Source organism: Photinus pyralis, unplaced genomic scaffold, assembly GCF_008802855.1.
Source record: "Photinus pyralis isolate 1611_PpyrPB1 unplaced genomic scaffold, Ppyr1.3 Ppyr1.4_LG8, whole genome shotgun sequence".
Lineage (NCBI taxonomy): Eukaryota > Metazoa > Arthropoda > Insecta > Coleoptera > Lampyridae > Photinus > Photinus pyralis.
The window spans coordinates 30,490,870-30,513,098 of NW_022170819.1; the positions used below are offsets into that span (position 1 = coordinate 30,490,870).

Sequence of the window (22,229 nt, forward strand, 5' to 3'; positions counted from 1 at the left end):
CTTTTATGTTCATGGAATCAATGCAAAATGCTCGTTGGCGCTCTTAACAAAAAATGTTTGCTATCCTCCAACAAAGTTTCATTATTAACCCCAGGAAATCGCAACTACTTGGGAAAACTAAAGCAGTAAATTATTTAGTTCTAAAAGCCATTTCTTTTTGCTGCTGCAACAATATGCATGTAGCAATTCTAAATTTGTTACCACAAGGAAGTCATTTTTTTCAGTGTAATTAGCACTGACTAGAACTCTTTCGCAGGGAATGGCAATACCTAATAGAGTGTGGTCATCCAGTGTTACCACATCGCGTGGAGACGTCCTCAGTTTCTATTTAAAGGTTGGCACTCTATCGGTTTGTAACGTTGAAATCTCACGAGAAACAAGCAACTTTTATTCTGTCAATAATACCGGCAGTTTCCTCTTCGGCGTCACACGTTAGCAATTCCATTTAGAAAAGTAGAGAACCAACCAAGAAAGGAAATGTCTTTCCATTACATGCAGTTCGTTGAACATGCATCTTATAACCTCTTATTTATCCTCGAATCCACTTTATTTTCTTGTACACTCTCATCTAATCCAAACATTAGTACGCTCATTTACGTCAAACGTAACTTTGTCTGGCTTCCAATGATATAAAATAAACCGAGCTTCGCAATCTGAGCATGTTACGGGTATAATTCTTTCGCATAGGTGATAAAATAAGATGCCAAAAACAGAGAATTTTCATGAAAGGTCGCCCTTTAACGAAATGGAAAGTAATTTAACAGGGAAAAGCTGTTTTTTATCGCTGCAGGGCTATTGTAACCCGCTTCCAGGCGTGAAAAAGACATACTTATGCTTCATCTTTAATTTATGCAAGCAGAATTGTGGCATTGAAAAAGAGTCAGCTAAACATTTTTTTTTTTCTAGAATCTCCAACAGGTCTGTGGAGACATTTAGCAAAACAGCTTACCGTCTGTGTCTGTTATCAACATATTCGATCAAATAAGCGGGTACGATCAACTTTACTAAGAACAAGTATGTATAATAAATATTGCCTAAGGGTTCCCAGATTTGAATAATAGTTATTATTATGCTCACACTTCTCCAAAAAGAATATAAAACAGTGGTACGTGAAACATACAGAATTATGAAAATTCACACGCAAAAAAAACAAAAGTTGGTAACTCTTGGATTCAACAGGATGGTGGACACACGCACAGCGTGCGAGAATACCTATCGGACAAATTTCCTGAAAAATTACTACGAGTATAATAAGATTTGTTTTTATGAATGAACAAAACAGAGTCGAAAATGTATTATGATGTTGGAATTTATAACGATTTAAAGATATTGCGACAGTCCTCCTCGTAGCCAGCATTCCGTCTTTGCATGGTAAACGTTCTTTCCATTACTGCAGAATGATCCCAGGTAACGATAGCGTAACTAGATACATACCCAACACTTTCTTACGTATTTCCCAAAGGTGATCTTGGTGTTAATAGAGAAAGTAATGAGGTCAATCTTATTTCTATTGAGGTTCAAATTATTATTGGAGAGCCGGTTATTAGCTTTTTTAATATACCTATTGTGGCTTTTGGCGCATGGAGTTAAGATTCCTTTTCGTCAGAGATAATTAACGACATGTCATCGGCATAATTAACTATACATTGATTGGATTGTTTGGATGGTTTCAATCACATTAACAAATTCGAACCACGCATACTCGATCAAACATAATGAATTATTTTGTAAACGAATTTTGACGAAGGCCCTCGAGCTTTTTAACTCGTCGCCCTCGAGAATATCGGGGGAAAATCTAGTTCTAGCCTCTAATCCCATACTGGTGTAACTTATCTAATAAAGTATTGAATGAGACTCAATGAAATGCATTCGTAAAGACACACATCGTATGTGTGTTTTCCATTTCAAAAAAACTTGCTTAATGTTTTCTACGGAAGTCGAACTAACCACAATTTAAAAAATGTTCCAAAACCCACTCGTGGGTATTGCCGCGTAACACAAAGTATTGAAACGACGCATCGTCACCAAAAGCACACAAAATGTCGAATCTGCATATTGAAGCACATCCACGTCCAGAGAAAGAGAGGAGTTATAAGTTATAAAGTTTCAAAGAAATATTACCATACATAAGAAAGTTGGCTATGAGCAACCTGTGCAGTCACTGCGTATGCCCACATAATTTTTACTATGTGCGAAATGTTTGCCTTTACTAGAAGCGCCTGTGGCTAAAATTTCAAAGAAGTATCTCCATAAATAAGAAAGTTAGCATTGCGCAGTCACTGCGCATGCCCACATAATTTTTACTATGTGCGAAATGTTTACCTTTACTAGAAGCGCCTGTGGTTAAAATTTCAAAGAAATATCTCCATAAATAAGAAATTTGGCATTGCGCAGTATGCCCACACATCACTGCGCATGCCCACACATTATTTTTACTATGTGCGAAATGTTTGCCTTTACTAGAAGCGTCTGTGGTTAAAATTTCAAAGCAATATCTCCATAAATAAGAAAGTTGGCATTGCGCAGTCACTGCGCATGCCCACATAATTTTTACTATGCGCGAAATGTTTATCTTTACTAGAAGCGTCTGTGGTTAAAATTTCAAAGAAATATCCCCATAAATATGAAAGTTGGCATTGCGCAGTCTGCGCAAAATATGGAGTTAAATGAAACTGATCGAATTGGGCAAATATAGACCATAAAAGCTATCAATTAGCGAAAACCCGAAGTCTCTAGGTGGCCCAGGGGCCGAGATCTCGATGGAACGGACGGACGGACGGACGGACGGAAACACGAGCACATAAGCTTTACCTCAACTTCGTTGTGTTACGCTAAAAAATCAAATCAAAATAATTGTAAAGCTAAAGTCCCTAGTTTACTAAAGTAACGCGATTCATTAGGCCAATGTATTAGACAAAAACAAACTGCTAATTGAGCCAAAATGGCCGCTTGACACCTAGTGTCAGGTTTGACATTTGTTGTTTTGTATTATAATAATATAGTTGTGTGTACATTTAGGAGAGTACTGATGTAACCATTAATTCATTAGAGAAGCGCATCTAGGCACTTTTGCAAGAAAACAGAAACCGAAACAAGAAATTACTCAGAAGTGAAGACAATTTTCAGGAATCTTTTAATGAAGATCAATTAAAATATTTAGAGTTGGGTACACAACAAGGGTTTTATGTGGAGTGGTGAAACGATTGAAAAAGCGACGCAACTATATTTTTCTTGTGATGTTGAAGGCCTCGTTGAAGGCTATTAAACGATCCGCTCACAAAACTTGCCATATCCAAATATCCGCACAATCTAAGAGCGACTACAAAATACAAACTTTTTAAGTGTTGTTCAATTTCAAATTTCGCGGTTCCCAAACTGAGCCAAAATGGCCGCTATTCGCGTTACTTTAGTAATCTAGGGACTTTATGTAAAGCTTAGACTATGAACATTCTTTCCTTCTCTAAGATGTAAAGCCTACTCGTTATGCCACCTGTATATTTCTTGTGCAAGTTCGTTGGTTAAGTTTTCACTTCTTAGTTTTTCTTATTCTCCCGCTAGAGGTCACCCGCATGTACCTTTCTGTATTTTTCCCTTTTCTTGATATAGAAGTACAATTTTCGTCATATACTTTACCCAAAATCGTTCTGAAACCTTCATTTTTATGCCTACTTTCTGTCAGGAAATTCTAGTTTAATTAATACAAAACTCGTCACTAAAATGACACTATAACTTGACTCGGAAATTAAAGTACTCAGGGGCCTCGTCTTTCAATATTTCCTCGCTAGTAATGTGTCATTTTCTGACTTATGTAAATAACTATTACTTAAGAGATTTAATGGCGGGTGTTACAGTTTAGTGCACTTTCTTCGTGGAATTCGCTGATTTCTACTTAATCCAAACCCTTTTTGGGAACTTTCCTTTACTTCTCGACATACCAATATTATCTGCATCGATATCCCGTGTGAGAAATCTAAGTGGAATTTGACTTACATTAAATTGCATCATCCTTTAAAATTCCTAATAGAACCTACCCTTTTAACGTAAGCGACAACACGTGACCTATATCGAAATTATTTACAGAAAACCCGAATATTGTTCCTGAATTTTAATCGCAAGTATTATAATATCCTTTTGGAAGATAATTATTGTGTATTTTTCCTATACACTTCACGAGACTCGTTCCGACACCGAGAACCGTTTTGATATACATTACAGTACTTTTTTCGTTACAAAGAGTTTGTTCGTGTTGGTTTGATGACATTTTAAATTCATGATTTCAATCCGCGTTAATACAAATTGTTCATAAAAATACCTTTAATGTCCTTTGGGCACCAGGAGTGCAATCAGAGTGAAAATGATCTTTGCCCCCCAATTGTATTCTGCACGGATCGATTATAGAATCCTAGTCTTGTACTACCGAGGGTCAGGAAGGGGCTACGGCAATCCCATTGGTTGCAGTGCCAGACATCTCTGGGTCGACGGAAGTATAAATCGGCTTGGACAAGTCACCTCTACCTACCGAGGCACGTGGCGCAGTGGATGCGCTCACCGATGCTATTCGGAAGGTTGTGGGTTCGAATCCCGCTGCCGACTGCTCTGTCTGGGGTTTTGTCAGGGGGTTCTCCTCAGACATACGTAGCTTCGCATAATGCTAGCATTATGTTGAAATCTACGAGGCGAATGCTGGAGCAGTACTCTCCCCCTCAGCACCCTAACTCCGTTCCTTCCGTTCCCATCCCTAGCTTTACCCATCCTTACAATCCCGTTCTCTGGCTGAAGAGGGCCAGGAAGCCCTGAGCAGCCCGCCTCCGGTATCCCTGTAGTCAGGGGTGCCGGAGGAATGAAACACGTTGGCCCCGCCTCACCTCTACCTAGTACCTACCCCTACCAGACGACTGACGCCGGTTAAGCTCAAGATCTCCAAAACCCCAGGAGTATGCAGATTGAGGCCTCGTATCGACCTTTACGCCACCGCACGGAGCACCAACCTTCCGCCATCGCATGCGTTTATTTAGTTTTGTTTTGGTAATGGCGAGTTCATATTGAATAGGTATAGTGGTTTAGCAGTGTGGGAAAAGGTCATCGTGTTTCATTCCTCCGACATTCCTGACTACAGGGACGCCGGCTGCTCAGGCTTGCCAGAGCATTTTCAGCCAGAGAACGGGAATGTAAGGATGGGTAACGTTCGGGATGGGAACGGAAGGAACGAAGTTAGGGTGCTGAGGGGGAGAGAATTGCTCCAGCATTCGCCTCGTAGATTTCAACATTATGCGTGCTACGTATGTCTGAGGAAAACCCCCTGACAAAACCCCAGACAGGGCAGTCGGCAACGGATTCGAACCCGCAACCTCCCGAATAGCATCGGTGTTGGTCATCGCCCCGCCGGCGCCGTCACCTGATTTTCTGGCGCTCCACATAGTAACAGTCTAAGACAGTGAGACCGGTTCTTCGATCTAGAATGAAATTGATCCTACCTTCAGCTGTACTCTGCACGGACCGGTTATAAAATTCTTACTTACCTACGAGGAAATGAAGAAACTCGTTATAGTACGACAGCCACCAGACGGGGAACATGGCTCAGGATAAAAAAGCAGAATCTTCATCTTGTCATTCCTGCAGAAGAAAGCTCAACTCGTCACCCACCTCGGACGAGACATAAATAAATAAGAGGTACAGCTCCTGTGTATAAGGCTGGTGACTCGGCTAAGGGCACCAAGCATCCTCCTCGAACTGCTACAATTCCTGTCCCAGTGCCACTACTGCTCTCGCGTTCCGGGTTACGCCTAAGCGTCATGAATTGAACTGCACGTCAGCAGAAACTTTCGTGGAGTCTTAAATCTTACGAAATCTCGTACTATACTCATTAGTTTTGTTAGCATACTGGCATATGAGCATGCTTTTAGGGCATAAAAGATCGTGCTGGCAAGTTTGCTGTTCAGATTGAGATTCAAGACGCTTTTGACATATTTTTTGTGATTGAAAATGCAAAAGGTACGATCTGATGTGACAACGTGTTGTTTATATAAAATAGCACTCACTTCTAGAACACAATTTCCCATCTCATAGCTAATTGAAATGTATCCAAAGCGAAAACCTTGATTTGTATTATTCCTTTCATTTAAGAAATATCACGTTTCCATTAAACCGACTTTCGTTTTGTAGATTTTATGCTAAACAAAATTTTGCGGCGTACAATTGATTTTCTACGACAACATGACTGTTTTCGAAATTTGTTGACAACCATGACGTTGATTAAGCACACGAGCGACTTGGGGTAAATAAAAGGGGCCGACTGGTATCGAAAAAAAAACAGGATTTACGCGCTTTACGATAAAATTTGCTCTTATACGTTAGCCACTTTATAAATTCGCGTAAGCGTGTAATGAACTTCGATTCATTTTTTTATGTCGTTTCCATTTGTTTGTTGTTGAAAGCTGTGACAATTATGAAGCACAAACGCAGAAAGTGCTCCATTATTAATTGTCTTCAGCATCTACAATCTCTAATCTGCACCATAGTCCGTTAGGCAACTGTATTAATTTATTCTAGATGTGGACTTCTCTGTGATTCTGTTTACCGTCGCAATTTTTGCTTTTGCTTTTTACTAAGAACCTTTTTCGATTCACATTTTCTCTAAGTTTAGTTATCCCATATTTTATTATTCTGCTTTCGTTTAACCTCCCTTTGAAACCTTTCCAAGGCTCCCTCAGTAGACAGACTGCATACCAAATCCATATGTACACAACAATAGAGGTAAAAAACACGATCCAGGCTTGTCCTTCCTTCAGATAAATGCGGCCTGCAAGATCCACTCCAGTGGTGGTAAACGGGTCCCCATCCGATATAATTTTCTTCGGTATGGGATTTGGATCCACTTTTAGCGGTTCAGTACTGTGACGTAGGTAGTATGTATAACAGTAGGCAGAGTTGGCGCTGCTTAATCTTCGGTCCTTCATTACCACTGAGCGCCATTCAACTTCTATCTTAACTGTGCCCGTATGAAACTTAAGAGGGAATTAACAACGATGAAATCAAATTAACGAAAAGAAATACTGATTTATTCAATCCACTAAATCGCAAAATAAAATTGTCTCCAAAATTGGATAGCGTATCCTCACAAATACAAAGTGTTACCCAAATATTCAACAATTATGAATTACGTGCTTCACATATAGTAAATTTACTGTGCAATTAAAAGTCCCCACGGAACCAAACCCCCAATCGAGAATGATTGCTTCGATAATAAGATCGACACAGGTATTGCGGCCAATTAAATTGATATCTTCGCACGGCAACACCCTGGTAGTCTTAACACCCTCGAGTTGGGCTGGTATTGTTCAGCGGAAGACCTGACGAAGGACGCTCTACAAATACCACATAAAATAAAACAGTCGTCTTAAAATCCTAAACGTGTATGCCTCTAAGTTAATGAGAGGGCGTAGAAACCAATTAATACGAATAAACATAGTCACGATTATTAAATTACGTCGGCTCAACCGTTAAATATTTTTCGTCATCCCATACTGTTATTTCAATTTAACTCAACTCATTTGACACGTGAAATGTCATTCGTAACGGACGGCGTCCGCTAAAAAATAACGGACGCATATGCGGCCGTTAAGGAACAATGCTTTATTGAAATATAAACAACTACTTATTATAATGGATATGAAAATTAAAGTGACAGTTATTGCTAGAAATCTGTAGACCATCGTAGGAAACTTGAGGACCACTAGCACCTGTGGATATTACACTTTATGAAGAAGCTGTGGCTATGGATGTTGTAATTTCAGCGTTTCCATCGGAACTTTGAAATAGTTGTTTGGTGATTTTTAATCGCTTCGAAACTTTTGTCCATAATGAATTGGGCGAGTACATTTCCGATTTTCCCTTTACGTACGCTAATAACATGTCTTCATTTACTAAATTGATCCTCTTAATCTTAAGCCATTACTTGAAATCTCGTTTTTAACGAATTGTTTACTATTAAGTAGTTGCGTCCATGACAATCGCTAACATGTTACGAAAAGATGGATCTTTATGAAGTCAAAATTTATAATTTCCAGATTGATGCGATGACGAAAAATCTTGAACGACACACAGCCGATACGCAAATAACGGACTTGGTTGAATATAAACCTCGGCTGACGCCTCGGTTTACAAACTTCAACCACGTCCGTTATTTGCTACATATCGGCCTTATGACGTTAATAACTAGTTTACTTAGCAAAATTACGTCTCGAAATCTACAAATCCCCCCAAAAGTGGAGATAAGCGCTTCAGCTTGCTTTAACTACCGCAGATACTGCGTACAACGAAGAAGGTCAATTAAAAAAGTCTAATAAATAATTTGTGCAATTAGACCATTAGACTTATGACACTTCCACTCCGCCGGCGTGTTGAAAGAGAGAGAGTCTCCTTCGGCCAACGTGAAAATATAATCGAGAATAAATCGTTACAGATCTCTTGCCGTTCCGTATCACTTTTTGACTCTTAACGCTCTCTTGGAGTTGATTATCCAGAACTTTTCTCTCAACGTTTCACGAATGAAGTTGGCTCCACCGTGGTCATGATACAGGTGAAAGTCGTGAATTAGTGCTGTAACAGGTGGGTGACTTATTAGTAACTAGATGTGGGAGATGAAATTCTCTTTGTTCTGCACCAAACTCGGGTTTCCACGCAAATGAGTCCTTGGAGGCCACGCTTCACATTCAATCGTTCCGTTACACCGGGAAAAGCGTCTTGTTTACGAGACCTTAGCACGTACATTTTCGCCCGTCGTAACTCACGAATTGATAAAGAAAGCTGTCCCTTGTTTTACAAATCGTAAGATCCCACCGTAGATCGCAAGAGTCCTTCGATAAGATGACGATTCCACATCATTGGTGACTTTCTGAGGCTATCTCAAGGTTTCATGCTGATCTTCCTCGTTATAACAGTAATAACAGAACTGGATAACCAAAAAGGTATGTTACTCCATAGAAGAATTTCTTATGTAGATTTGTTTGTTCCATGTTCTTGTTCTAGTTCTTGTTTTTTACCTTAAATATATGACGAGTGTAAAGTCCATTGGGTACTTGAACACAATAAACGCTTTTATTATTAAAAGGTTGGTACTCAGGACCCTATCACCAGCTATACCCAATAAATTGATTAGGGGTGCACTCTCTGGAAGACAAGTTTGCTGGATTCAGATTACCAGCGATATGTCTCCCTTCCCCGTTATTATATGACCCCAATAATCGATTCCGATCAAAATCTGGATTTTCCGACGTCTGACAGCTTTATTTCCTTTTCTTGGAGTTCATTCAACGGAAGTCCTCCAGGAACAGAATGAATCCTTGCACAGAACGAGTAAAGGTTTTGGTCCTACTGCAAATTTGTGATACTTTTTGGATTGGCAACAGTTTTCCCACAAAAACTATATTTGCGAGAAAGTATTCTCCAATTTTTACAGCATTTTCTTGTTGTGCTGCTCCGTTGACTTCCGCTGTCTCCAATTATCCGAACTGAGACTGCTTTTCTGGTTTCGTCAACGATATTAACTTTCAAAGTATTTAGCAGGATGCTCCGGAGTGCACTGAACGTACACATTCTGCTCCACTTTCTCTCCCACTATGACAACCTCTCGCATGCAAGTTTGCAGGATTGCACTGTCCGGCGACAAAATTCCATCTGTCAATTTTTATTAAAGTTCTAATTTTTTGGATCCGGTTCCAGAGAATAGCTTCAGATCTCTAAAATATCACAGCACACTCCACAATAATTTAATAGACCACGTTTTTTTGCAGTAAAACTTTTGCAAGAATAGAAGTTGGAGCAGAAAATTCAATCGGGTCAAAAATTTCATTGGAAAGTGACAGAATCGTTCTCTTAAGTTATTGTTTCCAAATCTAGACGTATACACATGTAATTTTATCATAATGAACGTGAGGAATATTCAGTAGGTCATGTTTACGTGTTTCGTCTTTAGACAATAACCATTCTTTGTATTTATGATATGATTCGAACTCGTACGAAGACAGCTCCGGATGAATCAGTTACGTTCTTAACTTTAAAAGCCCCCTATAATTTTTTTATGGAACTACTTAAACGCGAAACAACTCTTGCATTTACGCTGGCTATCTAGTGTAGTATGATCTTTGCTATTAGGATGAGAAAACTTGGTAATACATTCTGTTGAAGTTCTTTTGTAAATTTCTATTTACAATTTGACAAAACTCTTTCACTTATTTAAAAAAAAACAATCAAAATCAAAAACTGACGACGGTGACTGTGCAAGTCCTATATCGAGTTCCTACACGAAAACATTCTTTTTTTTGACAATAGCCACTGTCATATTTTTATTCGCTTGTCTGATTCTAACGCTTTAAAAATACTCAACAACTTGCATTTCTGTTCGTTCTGATCTAATGAGAAGCTACATGTAAAATAGTATATTATATACCGCGGGACTGAAGTAGTACTTTTAATTAAGACCACTACTTCAGTCGCAAGGTATATACGATATTTTTCGTACTTCCGAAACCGAAACACTTAATATGTATGGAGTTAGAGAACGCGTTCTTTCAAAAAATCACTGCTTAACAAGTTACCATAGGAACGTTGCGTTGTATGACAATCCCTATGCCATGGTAACAAAAATAATTTGGAAACTGTCATTGCTAGTGTCATAATTTTGGTGGTAGGTGACAAAGGTATATTTGATATTGACAAAAAGCACCCAAAGTAGGTATAGAATTGATACCATCGAAATCCAAAAAACTATATGAGCAGCAGTACGATGCGTTTAAGAAGTAGTGCCGCATACAAAATGTGGAACAACCTACTGAAATTGCCTTGTAAGTAATTTCATCCTTCCGGGATTTTCGTCTAAATTTAATCCCGGCGGGACAAAAAGTGACACTTCAGTACTTGTCATAATGGAGTGAAGTTGTTACTTTAGTCCCGGAAGTACGAAAACGATATTATTGCCACTCCTTTTGCAAATGGATTTACTCCCCGGAATAACACACCTTCTCTCAAATTCAATTGCAGTTTCAACATATATATATATATTTTTTTGAAAAAAGACCTGCCTTAGTAGCAGATATGTTAAGAATTTCAAGTAGCATGGTAAAATTTCTATACTCGATAAGCATCTCGTCTGGAATGGTAAATTTTTATATAAATCTATTTGGTAAAATCGTTCAGTCAAATTTTCCTCAGCGGGGCTTGCTTGCACCTATTATAGATTCTGTAATCCAGTAAGCTCCAATGTGCGTAATCTCATATAATGTGATAATCGGGTGGGTGTTTTAATATGAAAGAAGCACGCTACTGTGTAAATACCTTTGCAGGTCTTTTACACCTTTTTTTACGCTAAAAACACAACGTTATGATATTCTAAAACCAGTATATCGGAGAAAACATGGACGTAAAAGTTGACGTAACAACTTAATTGCACATAGTCTCCAAGGATTTTGTTTTTCTTGTAGATGATGAAAAACTAGTCCACGAGTAGAATTGATCTCCGATTTTGTCTGGTCTTGGTACCGAATTAATTAGATAATACGCACGAGTCTGCATTTTGTTTGTAGAGCCACAAAAAGTTTCATCTTGTGATTACTAAAGAGCGAAGCTATTGCGCACATAAATTACACTTATTAAATACACAAAAAATTTAGACTGTGTATTTCAATTACAGGGACTGAAGGTAAAGTTTCCACGCATACTAATTTGTTCGTTACGGCACTTGATGCTAAAACTAAAATTTTTCAGAGGCATATAGGTAATGCTGTCTTCTCTCGTTACTGCAATAATTATAATAAGGGTTTCCAAACTTGGGTCTGAAGAAAAGCACTTTTTACAAGCAGCGTACCTACTTTCGTGACCTTTGGAAAAGGTAACTAGATTACTTAGGCTTTTAAATCTTTACTTAGTATTTTCTGATTTTTTTAAGCCAACTTTTTAAAAATAAAAGTTTGTCCCCATTAAATTTTTAGCATACTTAATCGGTCTGATAGCTGTTGATAATCAGAGGAAATCCTTCGAAAGGTGAATAATGCATGCTAACAATAATCGTCAAGTAAACTTAAGAAAAAGTCTTCACTCAAGATCACCATTAAATCTATGTTTCTTAAAAATATTCAGCTAGGGAAAAACGAAATTTTACATGTTTAGTTTTTCAGTAATATCTCAACTTTCAAAGATTTTTCAAAAAATTTGAAATGCGTTTTTTAGTCACCGAAAGAGGAAATTTTGCACACAGTATAGAATAAGAAGAGATGAATGGGATTGTACAACGTTCTTTTATTTAAAATATGGCGGATTCCCACGAAGGGCGCCTAATTTAACATCTTCTTAAACATATTAATTAATTTGAATATCTGCTTTGGTTTCACACAGAGCTGGGCAGTATTCGATTTTGTAAATACTTTTTAGTATTCAAAACCTTTGTAATTAAATACATTTATGGAAGCAGTATTTGTATTTGTAACTCAAATACTTTCACAAATATTTAGTATTCGAATACTTCGCAAGGTATTTGAATACTTTGAGAAGTATTCGAATACTTCGCATAGTATTTGAATACTTAACCTTCCCTTTTTTTACCAAAAATCGACTACTCCAAAATTTCTCGGGAAAACACTTCTTCTTATTAATTTTGGTGCGTAGAATCTAGACTATTCGTACTTTTTCGATTAGACTTCTCAATCAAAAGTTATGGACGAGAAACCAATTTCGAAAGAAAATTTAAAAGGGCCGTAACTTTTGAACTAGTAGCCCAATCTTGGAACTGTTTGAAATTATGGATTCTACAGGTCACATTCTATAAGAACATTTTTTTCCGGGTCGATCTGAGACAATTTTTTTTAGGGCCTCAAAAAAAGGCAGTGTATAACCTTCCTTTTTTCCCAAAAATCGACTACACCAAAATTTTTCGGGAAAACACTTTTTCTTATTAATTTTGGTGCGTAGAATCCAAAACAATTCGTACTTTTTCGATTAGACTTCTCAATCAAAAGTTATAGACTAGAAACCAATTTCGAAAAAAATTCAAAGGGCTGTAACTTTTGAACTAGTAGCCCAATCTTGGAACTGTTTGAAATTATGGATTCTACAGGCCACATTCTATAAGAAAAATTTTTTTCCGGGTCGATCTGAGACAATTTTTTTTTCGGGGCTCAAAAAAAGGCAGTGTATAACCTTCCTTTTTTACCAAAAATCGACTACACCAAAATTTCTCGGGAAAACACTTTTTCTTATTAATTTTGGTGCGTAGAATCCAAAACAATTCGTACTTTTTCGATCAGACTTCTCAATCAAAAGTTATAGACTAGAAACCAATTTCGAAAAAAAATTCAAAGGGCTGTAACTTTTGAACTAGTAGCCCAATCTTGGAACTGTTTGAAATTATGGATTCTACAGGCCACATTCTATAAGAAAATTTTTTTCCGGGTCGATCTGAGACAATTTTTTTTTCGAGCCTCAAAAAAAGGCAGTGTATAACCTTCCTTTTTTACCAAAAATCGACTACACCAAAATTTCTCGGGAAAACACTTTTTCTTATTAATTTTGGTGCGTAGAATCCAAAACAATTCGTACTTTTTCGATTAGACCTCTCAATAAAAAGTTATGGACAAAAAACAAATTTCGAAAAAAAATTCAAAGGGCTGTAACTTTTGATCTAGTAGCCCAATCTTCAAACTGTTTGAAATTATGGATTCTACGGGCCAAAGTCTATAAGAAAATGTTTCCCGGTCGATCTCAGACAATTTTTTTTCCGGCCTCAAAAAAAGGCAGTACTTTTAAGTTATTCAAATATTTAAGAACAATTTAGAAATGTTTAGGGAAAGTTTCCATTGTCACAAAATTAAATATAAAAATCCGATACATCTGAATACCGAACTCGATAGTCTACGTAACTTAAAAACAATAGGGACCTTTCTTATATCCTTAAGACCATATATACCAATTTTCAAAGCGATCGCACGTTTCTAAACACGGACAAACGGATGGTCAAAAATGGATCTGTTCCAAAATCGCTAGGATTAATTTCAGAAAGGCGTACGTATCATGTGCACGAAACCATCGCTTTGAAAACTGGTACACGTATTCTTAAGGATGTAACTGGTATAAGGAAGGTCCTGGTAGGTACCTCCTATATAATAATATAATAATAATAATAGGCTTTTACTCCCCTTAAATTTGTATATAACAATAGAAATATAAAAAAGGTAACCCCATACAAAGTATAACTTGATTTTTTAAGTAATATTAAGCCTTTTATCTAGTATACTATTTTAAATTTTTAATGTATGTGAGTGACAAGTATTCGAATACTTTTCAAAGTAAGTTAATGAAATACTTTTCAAAGTATTCGAATATTAATACTTTTTATAGTATTCGAATACTTTTGAAAGTATTCGAATACATTCTAAAGTATTTGAATAAGTACTTATTTTTTAAGTATTTGAATACTTTTCAATGTATCTGTATCTAGTATTCGCTTGTGCTGGACGTAAAAGTATTTAGTATTCAAATACTTTTTGAAAGTATTCTGCCCAGCTCTGGTTTCACAGAAAATGGATCTCTCACGCGGCGCTATATACTAATTGCCGATATGAACTTTTTTTCAGTTGAATACATCGCACACGAACGAAAATAAAAGTACAGAAGCGAACGCAACGATATTCAAATTAATTAATATGACATAGGGAATAAATCTCGGAAAAAACCATATCGTAAAGCTGTATGTCTACTTCTTAGTAAGTAGCGATTCCGTTTTATGGTTTGACTTTCCCAACGAAAAGGTCGCGGTCTCGGTTAAGGGGATTTCTCGGTTACATAACTAAAAAGTGACCTTGTTTTATGGTGCAAGGTCGCACTCTGGAATTTTCCCGATAAAAAAGTCGTGGATTCCCGCGCATTCAAATGAGATGATTACTTTAGAGTTTAAGAGAGCGTTAGTATGTAAGGCACCTTGACACTTGGAATCTTGTTTACCTTAATTTCAAATGGCCATATTCAAATTTTATAAAATTCGGATAAATACTGTAGAAGATAGCGGTAGGTTGTCAATAACGGCACTTTTGCTCTCAGGTCATCAGAAACCAAATTTCAGCAACATTTACCGAATATTTTCAATAATATACATAATTCAGTAGTTATTTAATTTTTTATTGGTGATATTAAAATGACAAATTATGCATTTCACATTTTAAGAACGTTCAACAAAAAAGCATCTGCACGTAGCTGCAGATAACGTTATTTTAGTTCTTGTTTTAGGAGATTATGACGAGAGTGCCTGAAAAAACCGATACTAATACTATAGGTAACGTTAACGCGTCTTGAGACAGTCGGATATTAGCTGCAATTCGAAAGTATTTCTTTTACGAACAGTTAGAAACGTAGTTTTCCAAACACTTTCGAAAACCAGAAATTGAGTGGTTCTTGCCTTGGCTAAAGTAAAGTGTCTTTTTCATATAAAAGTGCTATGCCAACATTTTTTAGTTTCTCCATTTTAGATTGGTAACCAAGATCCAGTTTAAGTAAGCAATAAAAGGCACCTTCAAATCTTTAAGCATTGTTCAAAGATGACCATTTTTCTATTTACCTTGATGAATATTACTACATTTGATCAATAAAGCCTTTTAATTTCAGAAATGCAGCGAAACCCGCGTTTCCGACAAACGCGTATTTTACACGTTCGCCAGAACACTGCCGCCCTCCAGTAAGGTATCAAAAAGCGTGGTCGCACTGCTAACGGCATTTGGATGGCGTAAATTCGTCCTCGTCTCCGGATATCACCCCGCTTCCGGCAGCGAAGTACGAGAAGCAATCGAAGTAAGTTTCACGTTCTTCTATTTACGTTTTCCACGCGTGCACTTTTTCGAATTTCTCATTACAGGAGTTATCAACTGCTCACGGCCTTACTGTCACAGATGTTAAACTGTATTCTGATTATATTCCTAAAAATATAGATGAAATGGACGCCATTGTCGCCGACACGTTTAAACGTACAAGAGGTAAATTTGAATTGATATAATATTCATATTTTGTATGCAAAGTGACCAATCCAGAAGGTGTATCGGTGTTTCAATTGAATTGAGTACCTACTTCGGAAATCTGGGTTATATCCACCACTTTAGTTTGAAGGATACAAAATAAGTAACCTCTCAGCAAACATGTGATAGGAGGGGTTGATGGTTGTTAAAACCGTTGTCAGCTTATATAGCAACATAATGAGGTTTCGCTTGGCACAATTGGTAAATTAATTAAGCGGCGCGAGTTTCTCCTAAATTAATATTATTCGAAACTTTTAAGTTTGTTTAAACTTATCTTATAGTCTAATGGAATTTAAAATACAATCAACATTATCTTCAACTTCAACAAAAGCTTTCAGGGCGAAGACGAATTTTTGTTGAACAACAGTCCGTTGCAAACTTTAGATTTTGTAAAAATGCGAAACCTGACTGACGACAGTTTGTAGTATTACAAGTGAGCCTTTACAGTTATAAATGGTAATGTAGCGCTGCGGAAATCGTTCACATACAAATTGAAAATGGAACACTAGGGATTGGAGTGAGGGGGATTACGTTTGACAGACGTTGTTACCAGTAATAATCTATTGAAAATGTAATAGGCTTTACTACTCAATTTACGACTTTGAACTCTCTTACTCTGACAGCATATGGATTCTTTATTAGAAAAGGGAAACTTCTTATTAATTTCCTAAATTGTTCCGACTGGAGCTTAGTGACAGATGCACAATTATTTACTGTAGAACCTTTTCCCTGAAAAATTACCTTTAAACTTGTATAGTGTGCTGGTTAAATCAAACATCAAACTGCCACAGTGTTCTGAATATACATGGTGTTCAGCGAAAATGGGACAGCGCGATATTTTGGAAACGAATGCAGATTTTAAAATTAATAAAACTGTTATAAATTCCAGAATACCGCACGTTATCACACCGACTACCTATATTATTAATTATTAAAGCGTTACATTACTAAAAACGTTTACTCAAGATGTGCTACTATAATATGGAAAGCATGTTTCATCTAAGAACGATCACTCAAGTTCATTTATTCAGAGCGCTACTTTATAAACTACTGTTTAATTACAAATAATATAAACATATAGTGTTATATTCAAAATTAATGTTATGGGTTAAGTGAAAGAACACACTGGTGGCGATGTAGGCTCTAAGTGAACTTCGCCCTTTACATGTATCTACATCTAAATGAAGACTGAATGCTCTTTATACAATGTTCTTTATACGATATTCCTTATAAAATAGATTTTGAATGTACGATATATCTTATTGTCGTAACCGAATACACAATGCCTATATCTGCTTATCAAATTTCGGTTGATTTCAATTAAAGCGTGGCCTCGACATACGAAAAGATTTATCCTTAATTCTAGTGTAGGGTAATAAGGGTACATCTGTGCATATTAATTACAATATTTGATAATATTAATTACTAACACTAGGGTAGGGGTTGGAATTTGTAATTAAATCTAATAGAATGAGAATGAGAAGGCAGTTACTATATTCCATAATGGCCCTTAATGATTTCGATTGTTAATGTGTTGATTTGAGAGTGACATACTAGTATAAATAACAGATACTGAAATTGTCACGATGCCTTTTGCCATGTTAAATTATATTTATCTTTACCACCATTCAATTGGTGCAAGACTTCTTTATTTATTTAACCACGGATCGCATCAGGTTATGGTCCCAGTATTACTCGAACTTATTTTCGTTGGAACTTCTTTGTGAACGATCGTAACGGAAATGTGTCGTGTGCGTAGTAGGAGAACTTAGTTACAAACTTACTAACTTGTAAATTATTACTATTTAATGAACCTTATAAAGTAAATGAAGGCAACATGTAGTAGTAGGAAATAGGTTTACAGAGTAAACTTGTAGAGCATTAATACATCGAGAACGTAATCGATGCCAGAAAGATACCCTGCAATTTTTACGCGTTAAGAAAAGAGGTCTACAGTTTGGAAAATGAAATACCTCTCAAGGGGATGTGTTCTATTTAATTCAGTTTTACTTCTTTTGATAAGGCTTTCATTGACGCTTATCAAATTATTTGTTGACAAACATTGGGTATGTTATGAACTGAAATACAGTTACCAACTTTGGCTGCGAAATTTGTTGGATGTTCTTTTAAATAACTTTCAGTAAGAATTTTAGAAATTGCGTACCTAAAGTCGCTTCTAAACGCATTTAGGCTGAACTCTTCAAGTGGATAGACTATGGACAAATAATGAGTGGATTAAGTTAGCACTTCGACACCCTAATCTGTAACATCGTTAAAATGTTGTGCTCATTTGTGCGCCAATCTCCAAATTTGTGCTCCTTTCGTTTACAAGAAAATCAAAATTATCCATTGGGGTTCAACTTAATACCGAAACACCAATATTCTCCACTAGTTTTAGATGTAAGTTAATTCCTGTAGTAAATTTGTGAAGTTCTTTGTTTCGCCGACGGAGGTTGTGCTGAGTTCTCTTTAATTTCTTCGGCGCACGCACTTTTTTGCATAAAGACCAAATTCGATCATTACTTGTAGAAGAACACACAGTACTCGACAATTTTTGTCAGCCTTTTGGTATTGATTGGTTCTGCAGCTGCATAAGTTTAGACGAGTTTTTCAATTACTTCGATATCTCTGATTTTACTTACACTACCTGTGTCGTGGCTGAAGAATACACTTATCGAGTCCCGATTGAATCTACATTACCTACTGTTACTTTTGTGTGACTCCCAGCATCAATTTGCATTAGTTTAACTACATTTCATATCCTATATATACATTGGTTTACCGATATTAGCTACTGTTGCTTTGTAAATAAGTTTTTAAGGCTACCGAGACTCTGTCCGAAGTTGATATCTACATGTTTTAGTTACGTTATGTTTTGAATTGATTGGACCAATAGAAATGTAGTTATTTGTGCATCATAAAGTACTTTTCTTGAATTAACGTCACGTCTATGCATTTATACCCCGACGTTTGTAAGGATAATCCGTGGTCGATCAAAATTTTGCTTTTCCTAGTGTGTAGTAATTCGAATTATTGATTCTTATTGAGTAGTAATTGCAGTTTTTATATCCGATTGCCTCCGTGTCACACGTTAGCTTTGTTTACGCAATATTTTATGTGCCGCGCTATTCACTAACCTTTTAATTTTTTTGTTTGTGTTATTGTCTGTTACAGATTAGCAGAAAGCGCCCTTCTTGAACTCAACAAGGCCGTTGCGACCTGTAGTTTTTATTTCGTCGACTACTTGATTAACGTTTAATTATATACTGGTTTTCGATACAGTTACATTGTAATTATATATTTGCTCGATATTCACTTAACAATTATAAATATATAAATAGTTATGAAATAGTTGGCCGATTATCTAATTCGCACCTTACACCCATCAGCGCAAGCGCCTCGTGATCTTAGTGCTCAGGCAATAATACTAGACTTCTCTACCTTGGTATATAATGTGCTATATTATTAATAGGAAAACACATAATATTGTAATAATTCCATTTTTTTAACTCACAACTGCCAACTATCATTGTCTTGGTTACGGATATTTCCTAACAGCTTCTGGCAAAGGATGTGAAAGCAAAATTATGGCAAACGGTTACTCTAGCGATTGCCCTAACGGAAACGCAACCAACAATGCACACATTCATTATCGGTTGCTACAGGAAATCAAGTGCAGGAAAGCGAAACAATATTCCCCCTTATAATTCATGGAATAGAAAGTAGCAAAAGGCTTACCCTGCGATTGAACGTAGCGGTAGAAATTTCTGTACAAGAAAAAGCAAAAGCAGTAAATTCGGCGCGGTAAACTTAATGCAAAAAAATCGATGATTTAAAATACGGTGAGGTTTCCAAAATAAATTTACTGAAAAGCTCAAAAATTGTGGTACTTACGAAAGTAATTTGAAAAGATGCAAAAGATCCCCTCGAAGAAAACGGCGTTACCTTTTATAAAATTCGGCCATGCCATGGAGGTAACGTTGGAAATTCCAAGACCGCCGGCGTATTCTGTTTTCTACATCCAAAAATTAAAACTTCTTTCATTAATTGTGCGGCCTGCCGACATCCTCAAGGTCTGCCATTGGCCCTCTAATTCAAATTAATTAAGAGCGGTTTTTTTTGAGACCCCTAAGACTTAATGGGATGCGGTTTACTGCTATAACTGCTATAAATATATTCTTGAAATAGCGTCTAAATAATTCCTAATATCTTGGCGTAGGTACTTTATTTTCAAATCATTTGTTTTTTTTTGCATTATTTGTTTCTGCAGAGTATTTTTTTTCTCTTTTTTTGTTCTCACTTTTAGCGTTTATTACTAATCTAGGATTAATCACTTTTCTTTATGTATTTTCGCCTTTGTCCTGTAAATGGGTGTTCCTGTAGGGCAAATAAAGCATTATTATTATTATTATCTCATATAATCAGCTACCGTTAATTACACTTACTTGATTTGCCTGATAAAGAAAGTCATAATCCTAATTAACACTCATTGTCTCTTGGAGTTTCTCAGGTCAGGCCAAAAGCTCCCTTATCAAACTGATACCGGCGTATAGCCTTGCAGTTTTAATGCTCGTTTTAAATCATAGTAGGAAACTAAAACCTGTCAATAATGACTTAACGGAGCTTAAAATATTAATTGTCCCTTGTAAGGGACCTGTAAGGGTAAATTTAATTAATTCCATTAAGAGGAATTTTAATTTATTACCAACAGGTGGTGCTAGTGTTTAATCCCCATATCAGTTACCGCACATTCTATGTACGCAGGCAGCCCTTCCAATTCCACCTCCAGGTCTAGGTGGAAATAAAAGGCGAATTCACCAGAGGAGACGGACTGATCCTCATTCGCTTCACGATTGTACTAAGCTCCCAAACGTCACTTCTCGTTTCTATTTTTGTTTACAAGGTTCTGCAGAAATCGGTGGTTTTAATATTGGTTGGTGAAAACCGGCTCGTATTAAAACGACCTACAATTTTAAAAGGCAGGGAAAATACGGCGCAAGCCAGTGTTGTACCTGGAGGGTTGAAGTAGTTCAGGCTGGTGTGAACCGGACTGGATTATCTCCGCCGCATTCTTTTGCGATTGTAGTCAGCTTGTATGTAACCTTGGACCAAGTACAAACGATTGTGACCACCCATATGCTGTTTACTGCAAACCTTATCATTTATCAATAGCACCACTTGTTTATGTCATATGTTAAAACACCATACCATTAAACATTTAATTACAGAGAGCACTATAAACGAGACATCAAGTCAAGTCCAGGGTCAACTAACAAGGCGACGGCGCGGCGCCACCATACCACAGAATAGACGCGACCACATCTATTGGGTCGCGTTCAAAGAAGACATTTTATTTTATTTATAAAAATCCAAATACTTTTGTTTATAATTATTATAAAGAATAAATCCTGTTAGCAGTGTTAGCTGTGATATCTTCCTTTGGAATTCTGACAAACTGCGAACCCTGGCATTTTCCTCCGTGGGCACGCGGGTACAGCTATCGGTCACTTTTGTTCCGAAGCAATTCGGGGACAAAAGGGGCATTACACCCTCGTGTTCTAAATGACAAGAGCTTTTGGATGTAACAAAGATAATTGAAATATCTTGACTGGAACGGTTGCAAACGGCGAATTAATTACGGTTTTTTATGGTAACAGCGGCAGAAATTAAATCAATTACTTTTACCTTCTATCTTCAACTCCTACAACCACCACGAATACTTTCAGCACGACACTTTTCGTAACGAAGCGCCCAACTAGATACAGGGTGTTCATCTACAGACAGAGTGATGACTAAAACTGGAAACTTAAGGCGTAATACGGGTTTATAAATTATAAAACGATCGAGATATCGGCAACGGAGCATCGTATAGCTTTCGAGATTACAGCCTAAGCTCATACTATTGAGTTATCCCTGCATCATTCAATAAGAATTATTTAATTTATTTTTTAGTTGTAAAATCTAGTGAACTCTTTTATTCGTGTTGGAAGATGGATTGAAAAGGTTTTGGGAGACGTACACTACTCCATTTTGAATCTTGGCTAATCGGCAATTATTTGTCTTATTTTTGACTTTTGTAGAATTTGTAATTTTATCCCAATATTTGGAGGTTAGATTCGTCCCTTTAATATCTGAATCTGCAAAATTTGTGCGTAGATTTGTGCTGATTGGAGCGATTTT

General features: G+C 36.8%; 1 protein-coding gene and 1 long non-coding RNA gene across 4 annotated transcripts in view; one reads left to right on the top strand and one right to left on the bottom strand.

The window, feature by feature from the left end:
- The window catches only part of LOC116179088 (guanylate cyclase 32E), a 74,923-nt gene that overhangs the window by 16,916 nt on the left and 35,778 nt on the right, over positions 1-22,229 (top strand). For all 3 annotated transcript variants that reach the window (XM_031498797.1, XM_031498798.1, XM_031498799.1), the window contains exons 3-4: positions 15,646-15,828; positions 15,893-16,010. In XM_031498797.1, coding sequence (XP_031354657.1) covers positions 15,646-15,828; positions 15,893-16,010 — 301 coding nt within the window. The remainder of the gene's footprint in view (positions 1-15,645; positions 15,829-15,892; positions 16,011-22,229) is intronic.
- Positions 20,575-21,396, bottom strand: LOC116179090. Its single transcript, XR_004146953.1, has 3 exons — positions 21,258-21,396; positions 20,755-21,203; positions 20,575-20,703 (listed from the first exon to the last, which is right to left on the bottom strand). It is a non-coding gene; the product is annotated as an uncharacterized LOC116179090 (long non-coding RNA).